At 46.0% G+C, this 23,359-nt stretch overlaps 1 protein-coding gene across 2 annotated transcripts in view; it reads right to left on the minus strand.

Annotated features, from left to right (window-relative positions):
* Window positions 1-238: 238 nt before the first annotated feature.
* The window catches only part of LOC139752655 (uncharacterized), a 49,629-nt gene continuing 26,508 nt past the window's right edge, over window positions 239-23,359 (minus strand). For both annotated transcript variants that reach the window (XM_071668410.1, XM_071668411.1), the window contains exons 3-6: window positions 17,439-18,134; window positions 14,721-14,866; window positions 14,149-14,274; window positions 239-1,112 (exon numbers count right to left, since the gene is read on the minus strand). In XM_071668410.1, coding sequence (XP_071524511.1) covers window positions 756-1,112; window positions 14,149-14,274; window positions 14,721-14,866; window positions 17,439-18,134 — 1,325 coding nt within the window. In that variant the 3' untranslated portion in view covers window positions 239-755. The remainder of the gene's footprint in view (window positions 1,113-14,148; window positions 14,275-14,720; window positions 14,867-17,438; window positions 18,135-23,359) is intronic.

Genomic DNA, 23,359 nt, shown 5'->3' on the forward strand with positions numbered 1-23,359 from the left:
GTATATGGGCGTGCTGGTAGCAGCCCTGGAGATGTGGGTGTGAGTGTGGCAGTCCAGAGGATGTTAGGGATGTGGGTGTGCTGGTGGCAGCCCTGGGGATGTGGGAGTTTTGCCAGCAGCCCTGGGATGTGGCCTTTATGGTGGCATCCTTGAGGATGTGAGCGTGTTTGGTGACAGCCTTAGCGATGTGGACGTGTTGGTAGCAATTCTGGAGATGTAGGGTAATGATATAATCAACTTTCAAAAGGTTATTTATTTGTATCACATAATTCCATTAACCAGTATGAGGCTGAACCTAACATTAGGACAAGACAATGGTCATGCATTAAATAGTCTCTATGTGATCTATAGTACACTATATACACTGTACACTCGTTTAACTCGCCATCATCACAGCTGCTGCTGCTTCTTCCATATATTTTGGTGCTACAGCTGTATGATACACATCTACTCCTTCAACCGCTGCAGCTGTTGCTGCTACAGTTACAGCTGGCGCTCCTTTGTACACTGTATGGGCATAACGCCCATGATACCCGTTGTGGGCGTGGTCATGAAGTTGTGAAGCTCAGCAACCGAAGTTCTCTCTCTTGGGGCTTGAGGCCCAGCAGCTTATGTCCTCTCCCCTGAGGTGTGAGGTTCAGCAGCTGATGTCCTTTCCTCTGGAATGTGAGGGTCAGCAGCTGATATCCTCTCCCTTGGTGTGAGGCTCAGCAGCTGAGGCCCTCTCCCTTCGGGTCACAGCCCTGGGAGAGCTCTCACGCGGCCACGGTGCAGAAGCCTGAGCTGAGGCCAAGGGAAGCGGCAGAAGCGGCAGCGGCCGAGGACAGCCCTAGGCTGCCCAGGCTGCCAGACATGGCTGACATGCCGTGCATGGGCGGCGCAGACATGAAGCCGCCCGCCATGGAGGAGCCGTGCATCTGCCCGCCGTACATGTAGTGTGACATGGAGCCAAACCCGGATCCTCCAGTACCGAAGCCCGTGAAGCCGCCCTTGTCCAGCGGTTTCAACATATCCGGGAAGCCCAGCATCCCCTTCTTCTTCTTGGACTTAGAACTCAGCTTGCGGTTGCGGGTCTGGATGCCTTCCTTCTTCATGGACAGCGGGCGAGCAACCTGATGGAAACAGAAAATGGGTTCTTAAAATGAAGAATACAGTTGCAGTCAAAGAAATCATCTTTTGGCAGAAGCAGGCTATTTGTTCCACCACATTCCAAGTTCTAAAGCTAAATGAAACCCAGCCATATGCCCGAATCCCGTCTACACCTCTCCGGCTGGAGGCTTCACCCCCTGTATCAACCATATAACTATATTTAGTGAAATAATGTGACCAAAACTTTTAATCATACTGGAATCATATACGAGTTGTGAGTGTTGCGTGAGGTCCTATTGTAGAATACGTGGGGCTATGGGCGTGGGCGGGCAGCAGGCGTGGGGGTCAAGGCAGGACTCTCCATCAGTGTCAAGTTAGCGGCCACGGGGCGCCTACTTGTCCCCTTGCCAGAGGCCCCTCCCCCTCATCTTATGTCAAGATTAACTTCCAGCCGGCATCTACGCCAACGCTAATAACGTCCTTACTACCGGTAGCAACAAGGGCCATAACACCGGGCCTTCAACCCCACTGGGTGACCATACAGGCGTCAGGTAGAAGTGGGCATCATTTGAGAGTATTGTGGTGGTGTGTGTTGAGGTGGGCCCCCTACAGCGGGGTCGCGGCTCCCCCCCTGGGGAGGACCTATTGTGTCTCGAATGACCCCCCGACAGGGTCCCACCCGCTTCCACGCCCACACGCACCTGAGCAGCTACCTGTGCCTCGTCCGCCGCACTCGGCTACGTCCGCGTCCCACCCACAGACTTCAAGCTTTAATCTACCCACATAAAAGCAGCGTGTCATTTCTCACGTCGAGATGGCCGCAGTACGAAAGATGATGTCATGGATGGACTGCCGGTCGTGCATAGGAGGTGCTTGTGCGGTTGAGAGGAGTACCTACCTATGAGTACCTGAGATAGATATAGAGATAGATAGATAAATAGATAGATAGATAAACAGATAGATAGATAGATAGACAGATGAGAGAGAGAGAGAGAGAGAGAGAGAGAGAGAGAGAGAGAGAGAGAGAGAGAGAGAGAGAGAGAGAGAGAGAGAGAGAGAGAGAGAGAGAGTTATTCACATTACTTAGAGATAATGTTATTCACATTAGTTTACAATGAATTTTAGTTGCCATTTACTGGTAGACCAGCTAGATAATTTTTGGATATTTCTTCATCAACTCTCGAATATTTTCCTGCGTGGAGCTTATGTATCTCAGTAGATTTACTAATATGTTATGCAAATAAAAAGAAATAAACCAGAAATGAGCCTTGCATCACACCAGGTTACTTTTAGGAATAATTTTTTTCCATTCGGTATTATTCGATAACTTCTGTCAGTAACCCAGTCCTTTATCAGCTTGTATATTTCAATACAAATAAAATGGATGCTATCATGCATATCAATTTTTCGTGCTCGACCCCATCAAAGTTCTTGTAGTCTGATCATATGACATCAGTAAATTGGTAGGGAAGATCACTTGCTAAGACAACCATGCTGACTATCAACATTTCTTCTTTTCCTAAAATTATGTAAATTTTTATCGACTGACGGTTTCTATCTCCCGTTGTACTGCCGCGTTGGCAGCCCAACTGGACGGTAAATTATTGCACATTTCTTATTACCTTTCAGAAATATTGCAGTAACATAGAATAGCTTCTGTTTCTCAAGCAAAGAGAGAGAGAGAGAGAGAGAGAGAGAGAGAGAGAGAGAGAGAGAGAGAGAGAGAGAGAGAGAGAGAGAGAGAGAGAGAGTTCAGTACCGTCAGAGGTAAATCGAACAGGTACGTTAATTAGCCCAGTAGCCACACGGACATTGAGTTGGAGGCTTTCTGGGCGGAGGGTCGGTATTGTGAGGGCGTGAGGCGTTGGACGGGCATTGTATTGACCTGTCTACGTCTGTCTGTCAGCTTTACGACCCACCACACCCTAGTTTTGTCATCCACCATTCCCGTGTCCGCTCGGCTCGCTTCCAGGCCGCTGAGCCTTCTTTGTTGGCTAGAACCAAGTCAGAATGAGTCGTTACTCGGCCGCTAATCTCCAGCCGGGTTAAGGTGGGCGGAGGAGACTGGGAGAGGTTAACTTTGCCAGGAATGGAGGGACCATGAGGTGACAGGGTATGTGGAAGGTTCTTATGGAAAGGGGTCAAGTGAGCCAACCACAGGTGTAGGGTTGAAACATTTGTGGATGACCCCGAAATGGTTACCTATAAGAAATATACTGCTGAAAGGTTGCCTGAAGGAAGCAATTCATGAGGAAAGTTGGATCATTGGGGTGATTACAATGTCGAGAAAAGTCATCTAACTTTTACCTTCACGGTGTAACTTGAGAGGATATACTTCCAGTAGGATAAAACGCTTAAAAGATATCTGGGAACCCAATGATATAGAGGGGATGGTGGTTGCAGGGTTCACTATACACCAGATATATGGCTTTAAAGCGAGAACTTCAGGATTGCTTTACAGTGAGGTCAACGGTCATCCCACTGATGCCCACACCGGGAGTTTCGGAGGCCATTCGTACCTTACCACCATAACGGAAAAGACATATCATTTTTTAAACGATGTACACCTGTAGATTCTTAAGAAAAGTCTTCCTTAATGCAAAGTATATAACTATCTCCAACAAGAGATAAATGAACATAAAAAGTGTCTAAATATCCGAGTCTAGCCCCTTGAAGACTCTTGCGTCGTACTGCAGAATGTATCAGACGTTTGTACAAATGGAGACAATACTAAACACTCGTATACTTTGTAGGAAAATACACGATCGCTATAAAGTCGATACCTTTAGAACTCAAATCAGAATATTCCCGTCATACGATGAAACTTACTGACCCCCCCCCCCCCCCATCCCTTCCAAAAACAGATATACATTTTATCAGCTGAAATATATTCCCATAGAAAATTATAATCTATAAATTAAGAACGTTAATACCAGGAGTGGTCAGCAGTATCAGGAATCATTGGCTGTTTCTGTTACGACTTTCATGTACCATATATGATTCACTGAAAAAAATGAAAATGTCTAAATGCCGTGGGACCGGGCGGCAAGCACATTAAAACGCATCCTGCTTCTTCCTCATTTTCTTTGATCAGTCTTGTGGCTAATTAGGAGTGGAGGCTGAAAGGCCAGCGAAGAATGCAGGTGGGAGATGCCTCGATAAAGAGAAAAGATAAGAGAGGGACGCCAATGTGAGAGACGTGACTAATATGAATCTTGTTGGTGAGAAATTATAGTAACCTGTTCAGCAGGTTGCCTAGAGAGGGCGAGGGCAGCAAGGCGGGAAAGGTTGCGCGAGGGGTGGTGGGAGAGGAGCACGCAGAGGGTGCTGGGCTATAACAGGATACTATGTTATGATGATTATATTTCTGTGTTTTTTCACAACTGAGACGTGGCGGTAATTTCATTATATCATTTCAAGTAAACATCTTGATAGTCTGACGGCAAATAAATTTCTCAGACTAGATGCATCATACAGATTATTTTTTTCTAATGCTAGGCGTTAAAAAGAAAAAAAATATATATTACTGGCTTTTTACTCATCCTCTGGGCGGACTTAATGATAAACAGACGGACCGAGAGCCATTACAATCTTTTTGCAGGAATTTCGTGCACCATTTCAAGTGCGCAGAAGAGCGCCGTATCAGAAAAGGGGCTGACGGAAAGCCGTACAAAAAGGTAAGCAGGAAGGAGACATCAGATCATCCGTGCATAATGCGTCCCTCTGTGAGCGAATAAGCCTCGCTAAACATCGCGGCCAGTAAACTCCTCGACAAACTGACTACTTGCTTCCCTATTTCACCTTGGAGAAAAAAATGACAAAAAACGCGTCTCCACCTTTTCCGTTGATTCCCGGTAATGGAGTTTTCCTTATGGTATTTTTCTTTCTTTCTAGGGTCACTTTATTATCAGGCCTCGTGGACTTACAACCTGCTCGGCATCCGAACAACACGACAGGAAATACGAATGTAAACAAGATAAAATGAGTAAAAAGTCAAGACGCAAACTCTCCTCGACTTCAACAGAGCCGACGTCAAAGAGAGATAGATTGTCCCATTTCAATAGCCATCTCACAACGCTAATTATTTGACTAGCAAATATCCAGTAAAACTCGATTCATACCACTACTAAAGTAAATGAATACATTCTTCGCTTGTATATACTTTTCACGAAGGTACAATATATGGTCATAAAGTAAGAGAAGGAAAAATAAATGCGACGGAGCCTAAGCCTTTGCCATGAGCATGGATGAGGAGGCAAGAGCGTGGCGCCAGGGCGGTGCGAGCATCGCCAGACTTACCAGAAGCATGACGGGTAGGTACGTTCCTCAGTGATGCCACACCACTTTCCTGCTACACTTCACATTTGCAATACGTCATGCTTTGTAGGATTAACTAAATTCGCTGATGGTCTGTTTTAGTACCACTTATTTTGCAGTAATCTTACGGACAAAATGTCTTCTTACGTAAAAACTCTGGTTCGGTACCATACAACTATAGAAGCATAACTGGATGTATTTTCCCATTGGGCGCCGCACTTCAAGTCTCTGGTAACACTGCAGGTGCGAAAGTCTTACCAACGTGGTTTTTCCTGAACAAAGTCACCTTGAGCAGTGTGGCATTACTACGGATGCAGCTTTTACCGGATGTGTCGCCCGGGAAGAAATGCTGTTATTGAATGAAACGAGAATGATAGTTATTTACATAAAACAACTGTAAACTAACAAAGAAGAAAGCCATTAAGAATATTCTCAACAAGGAATAAAATTAGAACTCAGATCTAAAAACGGGGAATAAGGTATGATCCTTGACGAATCAGGTGAAATGACATGAACACATAAATAAGCAGAAAGCAAACACATGGTGTTTCTGCCGCCGTTGCGATCACTGGGTTGATCTCGGATATACTCCAGGGTCAGAGAGAAGTATCACGTGCCGCGGTCAAGGGACACACAGAAGCCTATACCAATAAAGACATTTAATCATAGTGTCACTGGGCCGAGGTCTCCCTCCTTGTGTAACACATACTTCCTCTCTATAAGTCCAGAACACGTTTTAACGTCCTAGACCAGTGTCACAGTAACGATTAAACAAATGTTTCGGGATTAATAAGTGAGTTATCAGGGTTTAAGCGCGGGTCCCAGGACACCAAAAACCGTAGCTGTAAACAAGAGGTACTGAGCAGCTCGTCTCGACTAGACCCAACAATGTTGTTCTGCGTCATTTTCAACGTAGACATTTACATTTATTGCTGTAAAAGCCAACCTAAAGTGTTGGGGACATGAGATAGAAAAGGGAAACAATGAGGCAAGAGAATGGAAGGCAGAGGATGAAAATCTGATAGCAACTGATGTTTTGATAGAGGTGAAGTTTAGACTCATCCAAGACTCAACGACGGACACTCAGAGCTCGAAGACATTATGTGAATACTTACATGGATCCATTTCCAGTCAGAGGTGGACAATAGGTCAATTTTTTCTTCTTCAAGTGATTGAATTTAAAAATTCCCAACCGCAGCAGTGAGAGTAGCAAGACAAGCAGCAGTAATATCGAGTTTCAGACCGGGCGCCACAACTTCTGCGGGCCTGCCTCCTCCCATCCTGATTTTTTTCGGCATTTTAGCTTCCCCTTTGAAGTCAGTCTCGCATTTTGTTCCGTTACTTTACGGACGCTGTTTTCATCTGCTACGTATGATAACAACTGACCATAATTCCCGATATATTTCATCCATAATATAAAACGGGAAAAGATAATACATTTCTTTTTGACAAAAAGTAATAATTTTCACCCAACCTTACCGAGAAATTTGTCACAAATAATAAGAATAATAATGCTAATGATAATAATAATCATAATAATAATAATAATAATAATAATAATAATAATAATGATAATAATAATAATAATAATAATGATAATAGACTAACGTTTCTACACTTCCAGGTTCATTCATATCCGTGACTCCTGTCAGTAACCCGAGGCCCAAAATGAGGGGTTTTGGCCATGATAATTACTGGAGAAAGAGGGGTTAAGAAGGGGAAACGAAGGCACATTAGGAGAAAGGGGAAACGCTGACGCCAATGTTTTGCGGTCTGTCTCAGCGAGGGGAGGAAAATAATGAAAAAGTGAAATGGTCGAGGGCAAGACATCAGAACCAGTTGTGAGAGATAAGTCTGACAGCCGTGAGAGAATATAATGATTCCGTGTGAAATTATTCCAGTTAACCTAATAACAGAATTAAATAGAAATCAAACTTAGAGAGGAAAGCTCGGACGTGGAGTGAGAAGCTGTGGGTTCAACAGGGCATGTGTCGGGCGGGAGGAGCTTCACCACTTATCAATATACGGACACCTCACTAATACATTGACTGTTATGCGCAGCGCACTACTGACAGGCACGGAGAAAACGGCTGCTGGAGACGAGATGGGCGACCTGAGGCGACACTAGTGCCGTGAGAGTTGATAACACACGTAGCAAAGTGGTGAAACGTCTAGAAGCCTATACACGAGTAAAGGCGACCAGACAACCTGCAGCTGATACTCATGAATGGATACAATTAGAAGTGAAGACGATCAGCGACATCCCTTACCTTACCGAAGCCAAGGGAAACGACCCGAAAAGATTCACAGCAAGTCGAAATTACAGGATGATTTAATCTGACCAAGACTCACCGATACCAGCAGGACGTTGGACACTCGCACAAGATCGCTAGAAAATGTGTGTGTGTGTGTGTGTGTGTGTGTGTGTGTGTGTATGTGTGTGTGTGTGTGTGTGTATGTATGTGTGTGTGCGTGTGTGTGTGTGTGTGTGTGTGTGTGTGTGTGTGTGTGTGTGTGTGTGTGTGTATGTGTGTGTGTATGTATGTATGTGTGTGTGTGTGTGTGTGTGTGTGTGTGTGTGTGTGTGTGTGTGTGTGTGTGTGTGTGTGTGTGTGTGTGTGCGTATGTATGTGTGTGTGCGTGTGTGTGTATGTATGTGTGTGTGTGTGTGTGTGTGTGTGTGTGTGTGTGTGTATGTGTGTGTGTGTGTGTGTGTGTGTGTGTGTGTGTGTGTGTGTGTGTGCAAGGAGAGGCGCGAGCGATCGACGTGAGAAGTATGTTAAGTCTAACCGTGGACAGATGTTTGACGGCAGACGTTATGTTTTACATTGCTCAGGAATGATTACGTCCTATACGACAGCCAACCTCGTTCAAGAAACCTGAGTCTTCTGGTAGGAGACATGAAGGGTGGAAGTGGATTACCATTTGACGAGTCACATGGAAGCTTCTGGTTTTCAAGGAACATGTTTTTGAAGGGCGGTGATGTATCTTCCATTTCTTCTGAATAATTATGCAGTGGGTGCCGCTTCTCTCGGTAAACTATATTAGTCTTAATAACGGGAGTCTATTGTGTCGAAGATTCATACGAAAGTAGGCCATTCACAGAGCTTTATGGTAGCAAACACTCATAATTTGTAAGAATGGGGCGATGACAACTGTGAGCCACAACGCACAAAAGGCTTAGTTTTGTACAGACTGTCAGAGAGAAACTCACACTTAACGACTGCTGGTAGACGAGTCGGGGGCGTGGCATGCACACATGACTCACTTGTCTGCACCGTGGTGGTGGGAAGCAAGATGGTGTCGTGTCGCAGCTCCGCGCCAGGTGGCCATCTCCACCTCCCTGGCTAGTCACGCCGCCCGATACTTTTTGTCTTGCCACAGGTGCCTCACTTCCCTGGGTATCCAGCAGGTGCCTCACTTCCCTGGGTATCCAGCAGGTGCCTCACTTCCCTGGGTATCCAGCAGGTGCCTCACTTCCCTGGGTATCCAGCAGGTGCCTCACTTCCCTGGGTATCCAGCAGGTGCCTCACTTCCCTGGGTATCCAGCAGGTGCCTCACTTCCCTGGGTATCCAGCAGGTGCCTCACTTCCCCTGGGTATCCAGCAGGTGCCTCACTTCCCTGGGTATCCAGCAGGTGCCTCACTTCCCCTGGGTATCCAGCAGGTGCCTCACTTCCCTGGGTATCCAGCAGGTGCCTCACTTCCCTGGGTATCCAGCAGGTGCCTCACTTCCCCTGGGTATCCAGCAGGTGCCTCGCTTCCCTTGGGTATCCAGCAGGTGCCTCACTTCCCTGGGTATCCAGCAGGTGCCTCACTTCCCTGGGTATCCAGCAGGTGCCTCACTTCCCCTGGGTATCCAGCAGGTGCCTCACTTCCCTGGGTATCCAGCAGGTGCCTCACTTCCCTGGGTATCCAGCAGGTGCCTCACTTCCCCTGGGTATCCAGCAGGTGCCTCACTTCCCCTGGGTATCCAGCAGGTGCCTCACTTCCCTGGGTATCCAGCAGGTGCCTCACTTCCCCTGGGTATCCAGCAGGTGCCTCACTTCCCCTGGGTATCCAGCAGGTGCCTCACTTCCCTGGGTATCCAGCAGGTGCCTCACTTCCCCTGGGTATCCAGCAAGTGCCTCACTTCCCCTGGGTATCCAGCAGGTGCCTCACTTCCCTGGGTATCCAGCAGGTGCCTCACTTCCCCTGGGTATCCAGCAGGTGCCTCACTTCCCCTGGGTATCCAGCAGGTGCCTCACTTCCCTGGGTATCCAGCAGGTGCCTCACTTCCCCTGGGTATCCAGCAGGTGCCTCACTTCCCCTGGGTATCCAGCAGGTGCCTCACTTCCCTGGGTATCCAGCAGCTGCCTCACTTCCCCTGGGTATCCAGCAGGTGCCTCACTTCCCCTGGGTATCCAGCAGGTGCCTCACTTCCCTGAATATCCAGCAGGTGCCTCACTTCCCTGGGTATCCAGCAGGTGCCTCACTTCCCCTGGGTATCCAGCAGGTGCCTCACTTCCCCTGGGTATCCAGCAGTTGCCTCACTTCTCTGGGTATCCAGCAGGTGCCTCACTTCCCTGGGTATCCAGCAGGTGCCTCACTTCCCCTGGGTATCCAGCTGGTGCCTCACTTCCCCTGGGTATCCAGCAGGTGCCTCACTTCCCTGGGTATCCAGCAGGTGCCTCACTTCCCCTGGGTATCCAGCAGGTGCCTCACTTCCCCTGGGTATCCAGCAGGTACCTCACTTCCCTGGGTATCCAGCAGGTGCCTCACTTCCCCTGGGTATCCAGCAGGTGCCTCACTTCCCCTGGGTATCCAGCAGGTGCATCACTTCCCTGGGTATCCAGCAGGTGTCTCCCTTGGGTATCCAGCAGGTGCCTCACTTCCCTGGGTATCCAGCAGGTGCCTCACTTTCCTGGGTATCCAGCAGGTGTCTCACTTCCCTGGGTATCCAGCAGGTGCCTCACTTCCCTGGGTATCCAGCAGGTGCCTCACTTCCCCTGGGTATCCAGCAGGTGCCTCACTTCCCCTGGGTATCCAGCAGGTGCCTCACTTCCCCTGGGTATCCAGCAAGTCCCTTACTTCCTCTGGGTATCCAGCAGGTGCCTCACTTCTCCTGGGTATCCAACAGGCGCCTCACTTCCCTGGGTATCCAGCAGGTGCCTCACTTCCCCTGGGTATCCAGCAGGTGCCTCACTTCCCTGGGTATCCAGCAGGTGCCTCACTTCCCCTGGGTATCCAGCAGGTGCCTCACTTCCCTGGGTATCCAGCAAGTGCCTCGCTTCCCCTGGGTATCCAGCAGGTGCCTCACTTCCCTGAGTATTCAGCAGGTGCCTCACTTCCCTTGGGTATCCAGTAGGTGCCTCACTTCCCCTGGGTATCCAGCAGGTGCCTCACTTCCCCTGGGTATCCAGCAGGTGCCTCACTTCCCCTGGGTATCCAGCAGGTGCCTCACTTCCCCTGGGTATCCAGCAGGTGCCTCACTTCCCCTGGGTATCCAGCAGGTGCCTCACTTCCCCTGGGTATCCAGCAAGTGCCTCGCTTCCCCTGGGTATCCAGCAGGTGCCTCACTTCCCCTGGGTATCCAGCAGGTGCCTCACTTCCTCTGAGTGTCCAGCAGGTGCCTCACTTCCTCCGGGTATCCAGCGGGTGCTCCACTTCTTCTGGGTGTCCAGCAGGTGCTCCACTTCTGGGTGTCCAGCAGGTGCCTCACTTCTTCCGGGTATCCAGCGGGTGCTCCACTTCTTCTGGGTGTCTAGCAGGTGCTCCATTTCTGGGTGTCCAGCAGGTGCTCCACTTCTGGGTGTACAGCAGGTGCTCCAATTCTCCTGGGTGTCCAGCAGGTGCTCCACTTCTTCTGGGTGTCTAGCAGGTGCTCCACTTCCCCTGGGTGTCCAGCAGGTGCTCCACTTCTACTGGGTGTCCAGCAGGTACTCCACTTCCTCTGGGTGTCCAGCAGGTGTTCCACTTCTACTGGGTGTCCAGCAGGTGCTCCACTTCCTCTGGGTGTCCAGCAGATGTTCCACTTCCTCTGGATGTCCAGCAGGTGCTCCACTTCTTCTGGGTGTCCAGCAGGTGCTCCATTTCCCCTGGGTGTCCAGCAGGTGTTCCACTTCCTCTGGATGTCCAGCAGGTGCTCACTTCTTCTGGGTGTCTAGCAGGTGCTCCACTTCTGGGTTTCCAGCAGGTAGGTGCTCCACTTCTTCTGGGTGTCCAGCAGGTGCTCCATTTCTTCTGGGTGTCCAGAAGGTGCTCCACTTCTTCTGGGTGTCCAGCAGGTACTCCATATCCTCTGGGCGTCCAGCAGGTGCTCCACTTTCTCTGGGTGTCCAGCAAGTTTATGGACAACTTTTAAGTTCTTTCGTAATCCCTTTGAACTTGTTCAGACTCTTTGTGAAGTCATTATAGGTGTTAGATGCCTTGCGTCGACTTTCACCAGCGATATCATCCTCTAGGTAAACTTCTCAGTCCTCGAGCTACTTTCCCATCTTGTTCATCTTGAGGATAAAAGAATATCGGGCATGGGAAGGAATTGACGAACTTCTTCCCAAACTCACACACAAGCTTTCCACACAGAGAACCACTTTTTACACATGCCCCAACCGAGATTACCATAATTTCTTACTGAAGGTAAATATAGGCAATCTTTCAAGGTTTGTTGGATGGCACTGAATCACCTAGACACACGTGATGATAGGTGCATAATCACCAAATTCCAGCAAAGCGGGAACTCCCAACCTTAATGTGCTGTTTATCAAATTCCATGGTTAGCGCTCCTGACCGGGACCAGCCCGGTTTGGTTCGAATCCTGGTTACGGCAGTGTACTCACTCAACAGAGCTGTTCAACCTTCTTACGATTTGGTCGATAAATCTGGTATCTGGCTTGGGCCAAGATACGTGTATCCGGGAGTACGCCTTTTGCGTTGCGGGAGTGTACTAGGTGACCTTCAAGTTGGGAAGTACACGGATGTACCGCGGGTCATGATTCTGTAAGGTGAGCATGATACTGTGTTCAGGATGACAATTGGATCTTCGGTCACAGGTACTAGGGGGTGGGGGACGTACATTGGTCTAGGGTCACAGGTACTAGGAGTAGACTTCCGCTGGTCTCGGGTCACAGGTACCAGGTAAAGACCTGCACTGGTCTTGGGTCACAGGCATTGGAAGACCTGGTACATATCGGGAAGATTTTAGTACAGTGCTAATCTATGTATTGCGTCTGTAGAATCACATCAACGCATTTCTTGAAACTTGTAGAGAAATACAAAGTGAATAGATAGAAATGAAAGCTTAAATTAGGACTATCTTAAAGCAAAGCTTAACAGAGGCAAATGCTAAAGTCTATTGAAGCGTATACTACTGTGCTTAAGTCCATCAAAGTATGTACTTCCATAATAAAGTTCATCAAAGTGCATGCTTTTATACTAAGTCCACAAAAGCATATACTATTGTACTAAAATCCATGAAAGCGTATGCTTCTGTACTACAGTCCATTATAGCGTATGATACTCTAGCAAAGTCTTTCAAACGTACACTGCTATATTCAAGTCAATTAGAGAGTAAAGTTCCATATCAAAATATATAGAGAATATATAGCACCTTATCAAACAGAACGATTTATAAAGATGCCATGAGAATTTTTTTAGGACTATATCATACAACACGCGACATAAGATCAAGAGGCGACGTGACGTACTTAAGCGGGTGTGGTAGGAGTTGAAGTCGTGTGAAGGGTTACAGTCTGCCAGGTCTGCTATTGTAGCCCAGTGAGGCTCCCCCCCTTCCTACTGCTCTCCACAACATCCTAAATCCTGTTGTTCTTACCCAGCCTTTTTCCTCTGGAGGATCTAGGGAAGTGTTGAAGGGCTAGGAACCTCGATATTGGTTCAGCTCATTTGGATACTGAAACTTCCAGGAGGTTCACTGAGCAAGTTGATGACCTTAATACAATTCATAAGTGAGGGAGGCAACAACAGAAGTGATCAGAGGTGTTTTGGTGGGCGAAAAAACAGTTTGTTTGGCTCAAGATATCTCGGGTTGGTCAGAGGTGTTCACTACGGGACCAAAAGGATAAGTTGGTAGGATTCAGGCGGATATATGGGAACTGACTCACAAGTAAGCATGGGCACCTCTATATGACTCAGACCTTCCCAGTCTCATCACCTAACCAAATGATACTTACTCATGTGAACGCTTGTCACACACACACGTCTTGCTAAACACCATGAAAAATAGAACAATGATAATAATAATAATGATAATGATAATTAATAATAAAGATAATAATGATATAATAATGATGATCATAATAATAATAATAATGATAATGATAATAATAATAATAATAATAATAATAATAATAATAATAATAATAATAATAATTTTTTTTTTTTTTTGCTTTGTCGCTGTCTCCCGCGTTTGCGAGGTAGCGCAAGGAGTTTATCATAAATATTATTATTATTATTATCATTATTTTTTGTTATTATCATTATTATTATTATTATCATTATTATTTTATTATTATTATTATTATTATTATTATTATTATTATTATTATGCGCTAATAATAATAATAATAATAATAATAATAATAATAATAATAATAATAATAATGATAATAATAATAATAATGATAATAACAAAAATAATGATAATAATAATAATAATATTTATGATAATGACTGGGAGGGAAAGGGATTCATGGAATCTCTACACTCATGAATTCAGTAGGTTCTAATGAGAGGCGAAACTTACGTTGTGGAGCTTGAAGTATAGACCACAGGCGTTACACACAGACTCTCCATTCTGGTTGCGTCGCCATAGCGTTGTGGTCTGTGTTTTGCAATTGACGCAAGACGTTCCCTCGCGACGGTTAGCGGACTGTGAGGAAGAGATAACTACTTGAAGGAAGACTAGGCACAGCTATGACGGTGTTGTTGGTAACAGTGATCGCATGACAAAGGGAAAGAGCTGATAACAGTGACGATATGACACAGGCAAATATGACAATTGACATGAGGCGAAGTGACAATAGAGAATTGCCGGCGGCCGGTCATGTGTTCGTCAAGAGAGGCGGCACACGAAGGCACGCAGGCGTTAAATAAGTTCTGACTAAGTCATTCCCACTCCGGTACTCGGGAATCTTGGTACCAAAAAGGGTCTATCTTCAGCCGCCTGCCCTTCCTGAGGGCCAAGGTAAATCAATGGCGGTGAGAGCCGATGGTCCGATAGGGAAAGCGACCAATGATTCAAGGGGATAAAACGTGATTAAGGAGGATAACACAAGACTGGGTAGATTAGACACAATTCTCTTGATTTCGACCTACCGTTCGTTGCTTGGGCTTGATGAGGGGTCGGTTCTGGCCGTTCATCTTGTAGTAAAGACCGCAGGCGTTGCACAAGTAGTGACCGTTACCATCGCGTCGCCACAACGGCGTGGACGTGGCGCCGCAGTTGACGCACTCCCGGCCCTCTGGCGGCAGAGCAAAAGACATACTTCTCAGCATTGTCACCAGAATAAAAAAGAATCAACTGGTCATCAGAACACGATCCGTACTCTTCACGCTGACAGCATAATAGTTAGACAGCTTAACATGAAACTACCTTATTAACCTATATACCTATATTCAGATTCAAGTACGATAAACAAGATATCAGTATAATAAGGCGAGAGTTCCATATAGTGTATCGTATCTAATGATGGACGTTAATGAAATGATTATAAGAAAATTTCTTGGTTTAAGGTTAAAAAGAAGAATGACACATGAGAGCTAATGGCTGACTTTCAACTGTAAATGAAAATAAAAACTGCGTACAAGAGTATCATTTTGGAATACAGACGAACCATTGCCACTCTTCAGTAGCAGCCATAGACAAAGACACCCACACGCTGGCCATTATGAAAATCTGGCCACAGCTACTGCAACTGTCGAGTTAAGAAGTGTCGTCATACCTGTCATGTTTCGGGGTGTCAGTTCTATTGTGTTGAGTGGCGTCATAACCGTCGTGTTTCAGGGAATCAACTGTCGTGTTGAGGGGTGTTATTAATGTCGTAATGAAAGGTGTCATGACTGTTGTGTTGGTGTCGTAACAGTCGTGTTTCGGGCGTCATAAGTGTCATGTTGAGGGGTATCAGAGCTAACGTGTTAAGGGATGTCATAACTGTTGTGTTGAGGGGTGTCAACCATCGTGTTAATGGATGCCATAGCTGTCATGTTTTGAGATGGCAATTCTGTTGTGTTGAGTGGTGTCATAACTGTCGTGATCTGGGGTATCATAAGTGTCGTGTTTCAGGGTGTTATAACTGTCGTGTCCCGGGGACACACAACTGTCTTGTTGAGTGTGTCACGACTATCATGGTTCGGGGTGTTATTCTTTACCAGTTACCACCTAAATAATGGTCTGCGCCTCTCAATACCAATATAACGGGTCTATACCCCTCATTAGCAGTATAACGGGTCTGTGTCTCTCATTATCCATATAATGGGTCTGTCTCTTTTTACCGATATAACGGGTCTATGTTTCTCATTTCTGATATAATGGGTCTATGGCTCTCATGACCACTTGACTGAGTATGTGCCACTCATTGGCATTATATTGGGTCTCTGCGTCTCATTACTAATAAAATAAGCATCTTCTGTAATGTGTTAATGAATGCCATGTTAATGGTGCCAGGATCCCTGTATGTCATCGCACAAGTTCAGAATCATGTTATATCTCTGGCCTCACTACTGTTGTGTTCTTGCTGCCACATCCATATTTTTGTAGTGGCTCTTTTGTTTGCTTGAACTTATTACAATCATTATCATCAATTAACAATTGTTAGCATTATCATTATCATTATCTTTGATATCATTATCACTGATGTCTTTATGACCAAATCTATTTAGCAGTAGCAATAGTAGCAGCAGCAGCGGCAGCTGCAGAAGCAGTGATGATACCTCTTATGAAAATTGATTATGGAATTTATGTGCACTATCATGATTATAAAGATTATCACTATAATGATTATTCTTTCAGTTGCTGTCACTAATAGCACTGTCATTCATCGTTACTAGAAAACTAACAATATTTTCAAATTAATGAAAAGCCTATACATACGGATGCACCTCATGACGATATTACGGGTGGCCAGGGTAAGCTTCTATACTCATGACGACTGGTGACCATGGCAAGCCTCTGCCTCAGGACAATGTTAGCGATGTCGTAAGAACTTTTGAACGACATCGCTGGTTGTCACTCTATCCTCATGTTGGCGTGAATGTTCATGGTATCAGCCTCACACGGAACAGTCCAGCCAACTTCGCGTAAGAACGCGATTTTGGTGGAAAACCGAGCTAAGGTTATCGGTAGTTGAGATATTTTTTCTACTTACGAATAACGCGATAAGATTATGCCAATATATAGGGCTAACTGGTAGTGATCACCCTATGTGAGAGCATGTGGTGGTGATGCACTCGCTCCAGAGGTGAACTTACTTTTAAGAACACTAACTGGTCGGCAGGATGCTTGGCAATGTCATCAGACAGACTGGAGATTTGATATGACTGATCAAAACAGCAATAGAAATGGGAGATTTAACAGGCTTAAGAAGTAATTAAAGAAAAAAAAATTCTAAACGGCTAGAAGATTACCGAGATAATGATATGATAAACTGACCTTCCAAATAGTGACTAATTGGTATGACTGGCTGCACTAGTGTTAGAGACGGTGATCTAAGTGGCTGTTGTTGTTGATGATTAGACTGATGGAAAAATTTGGACGTAATATCAACTTGAAGAAGGTGGAAGAATGTTGAGGGAATTGCTATCACCACACCGAGGACTGATAGGAGAGCCTCCAGCTCCCCGGTAAGGCTAACTATGGCGGGAGACACCTCGACACTCCTAGCCACAAGATGAATTTACAGATATTACAAGACACGTTACACAACACACTACAGAAGGCTATACACCGGACTACCAGGACTAAACCTCACTAGACCCGCTACATAACATACTAGAGGAGGCGATACCCAAACCCTACAAGAATATCAATCTGCTCACCTGTACTGGATCTCTTGGTGTTCTTGGACTTCTCTTGGGAGGGTGAAATGGCTGTGGAGGGCACGGTGGAGAAGGGCTTGCTGAACATGGAAGGCATGCCTGAGGATGGGTAGAAGCCGGAGTAGCTTGTGTGTGCGAAGTCCATGGAAGAATGGGCGGGATATCCTGCATAGCCCGTTGGATGGGCAGTGGAGTGGGCAGGCGAGAGCGAGAGGGAAGGCTTGGAGGGGAACGAGGAACTGAAGACGGGCGTGTATGAGGAGTCAGATTTGATGTCGGTGACGCTGGCGCCGCCTCCTCCTGGCGAGGCTGTGACTCGGTCTGGGGTCATGCGCGCTGTGGCTGTGTCTGGTTGAGGCTGTGGCTGTGGCATGGGACTGGTGCTCATGGGTTGTTCCTGGGGCTGGGCTTGCTGTGCTGGTGGCGGGCCTTGCTGGGGGGCACCCGCTGTGGGGGTCTCCTCTGGTGGTGTGGGTGGGTACCCGTAGGCGCCATACCCTTGGGTGGGCTGGTGGGTTTGATGGGCGGGCGTAGGAGTGGGCTGGTAAGTTTTAGCAAAGGGCGTGTGCCAGGAGGTGGCAGATGTATTGTAGGCAGAGGGAGCAGCGGCGGCCATCTTGTCAGTGCCCAGCCAAGAGTGGAGGGGGGTGGGGAAGTGCGGGTGAGTGCGGTACATCCCGCCCTGGGCGAACCGGCCTGGCGGGGAACAAGCAAAGATGCCGATTAAAAACAAGCCTTCCATAACAACAACCATTACACGTTAAATTCCCTGACACACGCACTAATACGTTCCCGGAGACATACACTTATGTGTTTCCTGATATACAGGGATAAGTTTCCGACACATACTATTCTATGTTTCCTGATATAAAGTCATATGTTCCCTGATACAGGCAATATTATGTTTTTTGTCATAGAGCTGTCTTTGTTGACACAAATACATACACGTACATGTATGTGTTTCCCAGTACATAAATCCTTCTGATTCCTTGGGTACACTTACCCGTTTCGTGATGCATGCTCTCATGTGTTCCCGAAGCATAATACACTAATGGGTAATGAGGCAGATGCTCTCATCTATTTCCTGACACACGTAATGCGCTTAGCCGTCAGCAGTATGGGTCATACCTCACTGCATCCTAGGACCAGGTACAAGTATGTTCTTTTATTGCCACACTCTACTACCTTCTTCGATTTTTAAAAGTAAATGTTACTACGGCTACCAATTATTTCCAGTAACAGCACCGTCGGTTACTAGGTGGCTGGATATTTCGGCTTTAAACCAATCGACTGTAACGTAATTCAAGCCAACAACGTAAATTTGTAACCACCAGTCAAAACAAAAACATTTTCCTCAGGTGTTCAAAATAATTATACTACCATACATACACTCTCACTGCATTTATGGCCCTTGTCTCATTGTCATTAAGACTGTCCCCACGTGTACCCAAATTCCCTTGAGTCGAATGGAAAGATCCATTATATATATATATATATATATATATATTCTACGTATTCCCTGCGTGTCGTAGAAGGCGACTAAAAGGGGAGGGAGCGGGGGGCTGGAAATCCTCCCCTCTCAATTTTTTTTAATTTTCCAAAAGAAGGAACAGAGAAGGGGGACAGGTGAGGATATTCCCTCAGTGGCCCAGTTCTCTGTTCTTAACGCTACCTCGCTAACGCGGGAAATGGCGAATAGTTTGAAAAAAAAAAAAAAATATATATATATATATATATATATATATATATATATATATATATATATATATATATATATATATATATATATATATATGGTGTGGGAGGCAAGTTGTTAGAAGCAGTGAAAAGTTTTTATCGAGGATGTAAGGCATGTGTACGTGTAGGAAGAGAGGAAAGTGATTGGTTCTCAGTGAATGTAGGTTTGCGGCAGGGGTGTGTGATGTCTCCATGGTTGTTTAATTTGTTTATGGATGGGGTTGTTAGGGAGGTAAATGCAAGAGTCCTGGAAAGAGGGGCAAGTATGAAGTCTGTTGGGGATGAGAGAGCTTGGGAAGTGAGTCAGTTGTTGTTCGCTGATGATACAGCGCTGGTGGCTGATTCATGTGAGAAACTGCAGAAGCTGGTGACTGAGTTTGGTAAAGTGTGTGGAAGAAGAAAGTTAAGAGTAAATGTGAATAAGAGCAAGGTTATTAGGTACAGTAGGGTTGAGGGTCAAGTCAATTGGGAGGTGAGTTTGAATGGAGAAAAACTGGAGGAAGTGAAGTGTTTTAGATATCTGGGAGTGGATCTGTCAGCGGATGGAACCATGGAAGCGGAAGTGGATCATAGGGTGGGGGAGGGGGCGAAAATTTTGGGAGCCTTGAAAAATGTGTGGAAGTCGAGAACATTATCTCGGAAAGCAAAAATGGGTATGTTTGAAGGAATAGTGGTTCCAACAATGTTGTATGGTTGCGAGGCGTGGGCTATGGATAGAGTTGTGCGCAGGAGGATGGATGTGCTGGAAATGAGATGTTTGAGGACAATGTGTGGTGTGAGGTGGTTTGATCGAGTAAGTAACGTAAGGGTAAGAGAGATGTGTGGAAATAAAAAGAGCGTGGTTGAGAGAGCAGAAGAGGGTGTTTTGAAATGGTTTGGGCACATGGAGAGAATGAGTGAGGAAAGATTGACCAAGAGGATATATGTGTCGGAGGTGGAGGGAACGAGGAGAAGAGGGAGACCAAATTGGAGGTGGAAAGATGGAGTGAAAAAGATTTTGTGTGATCGGGGCCTGAACATGCAGGAGGGTGTAAGGAGGGCAAGGAATAGAGTGAATTGGAGCGATGTGGTATACAGGGGTTGACGTGCTGTCAGTGGAGTGAATCAAGGCATGTGAGGCGTCTGGGGTGGACCATGGAAAGCTGTGTAGGTATGTATACACGTGTGTGGACATGTGTATGTACATGTGTATGGGGGGGGGTGGGCCATTTCTTTCGTCTGTTTCCTTGCGCTACCTCGCAGACGCGGGAGACAGCGACAAAGTATAAAAAAAAAAAAAAAATATATATATATATATATATATATATATATATATATATATTTATATCCCTGGGGATAAGGGAGAAACAATACTTCCCACGTATTCCCTGCGTGTCATAGAAGGTGATTAAAAGGGGAGGAAGCGGGGGGGCTGGAAATCCTCCCCTCCCGTTTTTTTTAATTTCCAAAAATAGGAACAGAGAAGGGGACCAAGTGACGATTTTTCCCTCTGAGGCTCAGTCTTCTGTTCTTAACGCTACCTCGCTAACGCGGGAATGGCGAATAAGTATGAAAAAAGATTATATATATATATATATATATATATATATATATATATATATATATATATGCATCATATCCTTACGTGGCGAGGTGCGAGGTTTGGGACACAGATACAGTATCTGGATTACCGGAGCTGTGGCTCGCTCGCCCCAGCCATTCTTTCTTCCTGCCTTCAGCAATTTCACAAAGAATGGAGGTTGACAGTCAATTGACGGGCTGATTGACAGGTAAGTGGAAGTGGTGTGAAGCAGGAGTGTGGCTGTTGTTGGGCGGTTAGTGGGACTATTGTCTGATATTGTTTAGTAACGCGTGGTTAGTTGGACGACGATGTGGGTTTGCTATGCTTGTTTCGCTCTTTGTCAGGCAGCCGCTAACTTCTACTTGTAATCGATGTCATTGTTTGTCTAGTAACTCGGAGGCGGGGAGAGAGAGAGGGTTGGGATGACAGTGAGCCTATTTTTCTTTTTTTTTTTTTTGCTTCTTTCTTTTGTCGAATGGTAGGTAGAGTATTTGGCTTTCACATCATCGATCTGATCTAAATTTGCCCTTACAAATTCAAAAATGTGGCAAAGAAAAACGTTCCTAAAATGACGAGAACTGTAAAAAGGAGGAAAATAAGCTTTTTAACACGAGAGAGAGAGAGAGAGAGAGAGAGAGAGAGAGAGAGAGAGAGAGAGAGAGAGAGAGAGAGAGAGTCTTGGCCTCACGTGCCGGGCGAGGCCACAAGAGGGTGCTAATGCGAAGGTAATGTTGGTGGGTCATTAAAGGGGGACGAGATGAGCGCCTTTACATGTGATTGGTGCCTCCCACGTGAACCAGGTGTCAACAGGGGTGTTAGCCAGTCTGCCTCTTATCTCCCCCCTCTAGCGCCTTGTGATATCATCCCTGCTCAGGTCTGTGACGGTACACATACCATAGGCAGAACCAACTGTGCTTTAACTTATACTCCAGTGGGAATTAGTCCATCAAACCTTCTGAGCGGAGGACCGTCAGCCTCCCTATCAGGAGGGTGAGGACGTGGTCGCCAGCCAGCCCACGTAAGGACACAGCCGCCAGCATCCACAGCAGGAGGGTGAGGGTGAGACCGCCAGCCTTCTAAACAGGAGGGTGAAGACAAGGCTTCTAGTCTCCCCCGCAGGAGGGTGCGGACGTGGGAGACATTCTCTCCGGCCAGAGCCTGCCTGGCTGTCCTCCTGTGGCTCCCAGACCTCCCCTCGTAGAGTAGCCGCTCTCGCCAAAAACATCCGCCAAACATTTATTTCCCTCAGACACATTTACTTTTTCCACGAGGGGAGCCCAGCTGAGGGTAATGGGGCATGACAGTTAACATCTGTATTAGGCAATCACTGTGGTGGGAGGCTTTCAGAGCTAATAGGTTTAAGTTGAAGTTATGGGTCACAAACCCTTGAGAGACGTGGGCCCGCGCGAGAAATGGGCTGAACAACTTTTATTTTCATCCCTTGTGTTTCCTTTTTTAAAGAACGATGTCTGTCCTGCATGGCTGTAAAATATACTTATGGTTAAGCCACCTACTGATACCAGTATGTTTCACCTACTGATACCAATGTTGTTTCACCTACTGATACCAATGTTGTTTCACCTACTGATACCAATGTTGTTTCACCTACTGATACCAATGTGTTTCACCAACTGATACCAATGTTGTTTCACCTACTGATACCAATGTAGTTTCACCTACTGATACCAATGTTGTTTCACCTACTGATACCAATGTAGTTTCACCTACTGATACCAATGTTGTTTCACCTACTGATACCAATGTTGTTTCACATACTGATACCAATGTTATTTCACCTACTGATACGAATGTTGTTTCACTTACTGATACCAATGTTGTTTCACCTACTGATACGAATGTTGTTTCACCTACTGATACCAATGTTGTTTCACCTACTGATACCAATGTTGTTTCACGTACTGATACCAATGTTGTTTCATCTACTGATACCAATGTTGTTTCACCTACTGATACGAATGTTGTTTCACGTACTGATACCAATGTTGTTTCACCTACTGATACCAATGTTGTTTCACCTACTGATACCAATGTTGTTTCACCTACTGATACTAATGTTGTTTCACCTACTGATACCAATGTTGTTTCACGTACTAATACCAATGTTGTTTCACCTACTGATACCAATGTTGTTTCACCTACTGATACCAATGTTGTTTCACCTACTGATACCAATGTTGTTTCACCTACTGAACCAATGTTGTTTCACCTACTGATACCAATGTTGTTTCACCTTGTTTTAAAGGGAATCCATTATCATTACTGGTGAAGAACCTCATTTTCACAGTAAGAATAACTGTATAAACCATCAAGCGACATCAGCAATATGGATCTAAACAGAAAAAACAAAAGAGAAACGTCATCAATAAACAATCCTGTGGCGAACATAAAGAATACAAAAGATAATCTAATTCTTAGGTCTTGGACCAGTCTCCTCGCGCCGCGGAGCTTCGCGACCTAATACGACCTACTGCCGCCGCACCCGTACATACAGCACAATTTGATTTTACGAGAATTCCGAGGAACTCAAGTCTGTCACACATGGTGACGACGTTGGGTTCGTTGTCTACGTCTCCCCACTCTTCATTTTTTCTTTACAATCTTC

Source organism: Panulirus ornatus, chromosome 13, assembly GCF_036320965.1.
Source record: "Panulirus ornatus isolate Po-2019 chromosome 13, ASM3632096v1, whole genome shotgun sequence".
Lineage (NCBI taxonomy): Eukaryota > Metazoa > Arthropoda > Malacostraca > Decapoda > Palinuridae > Panulirus > Panulirus ornatus.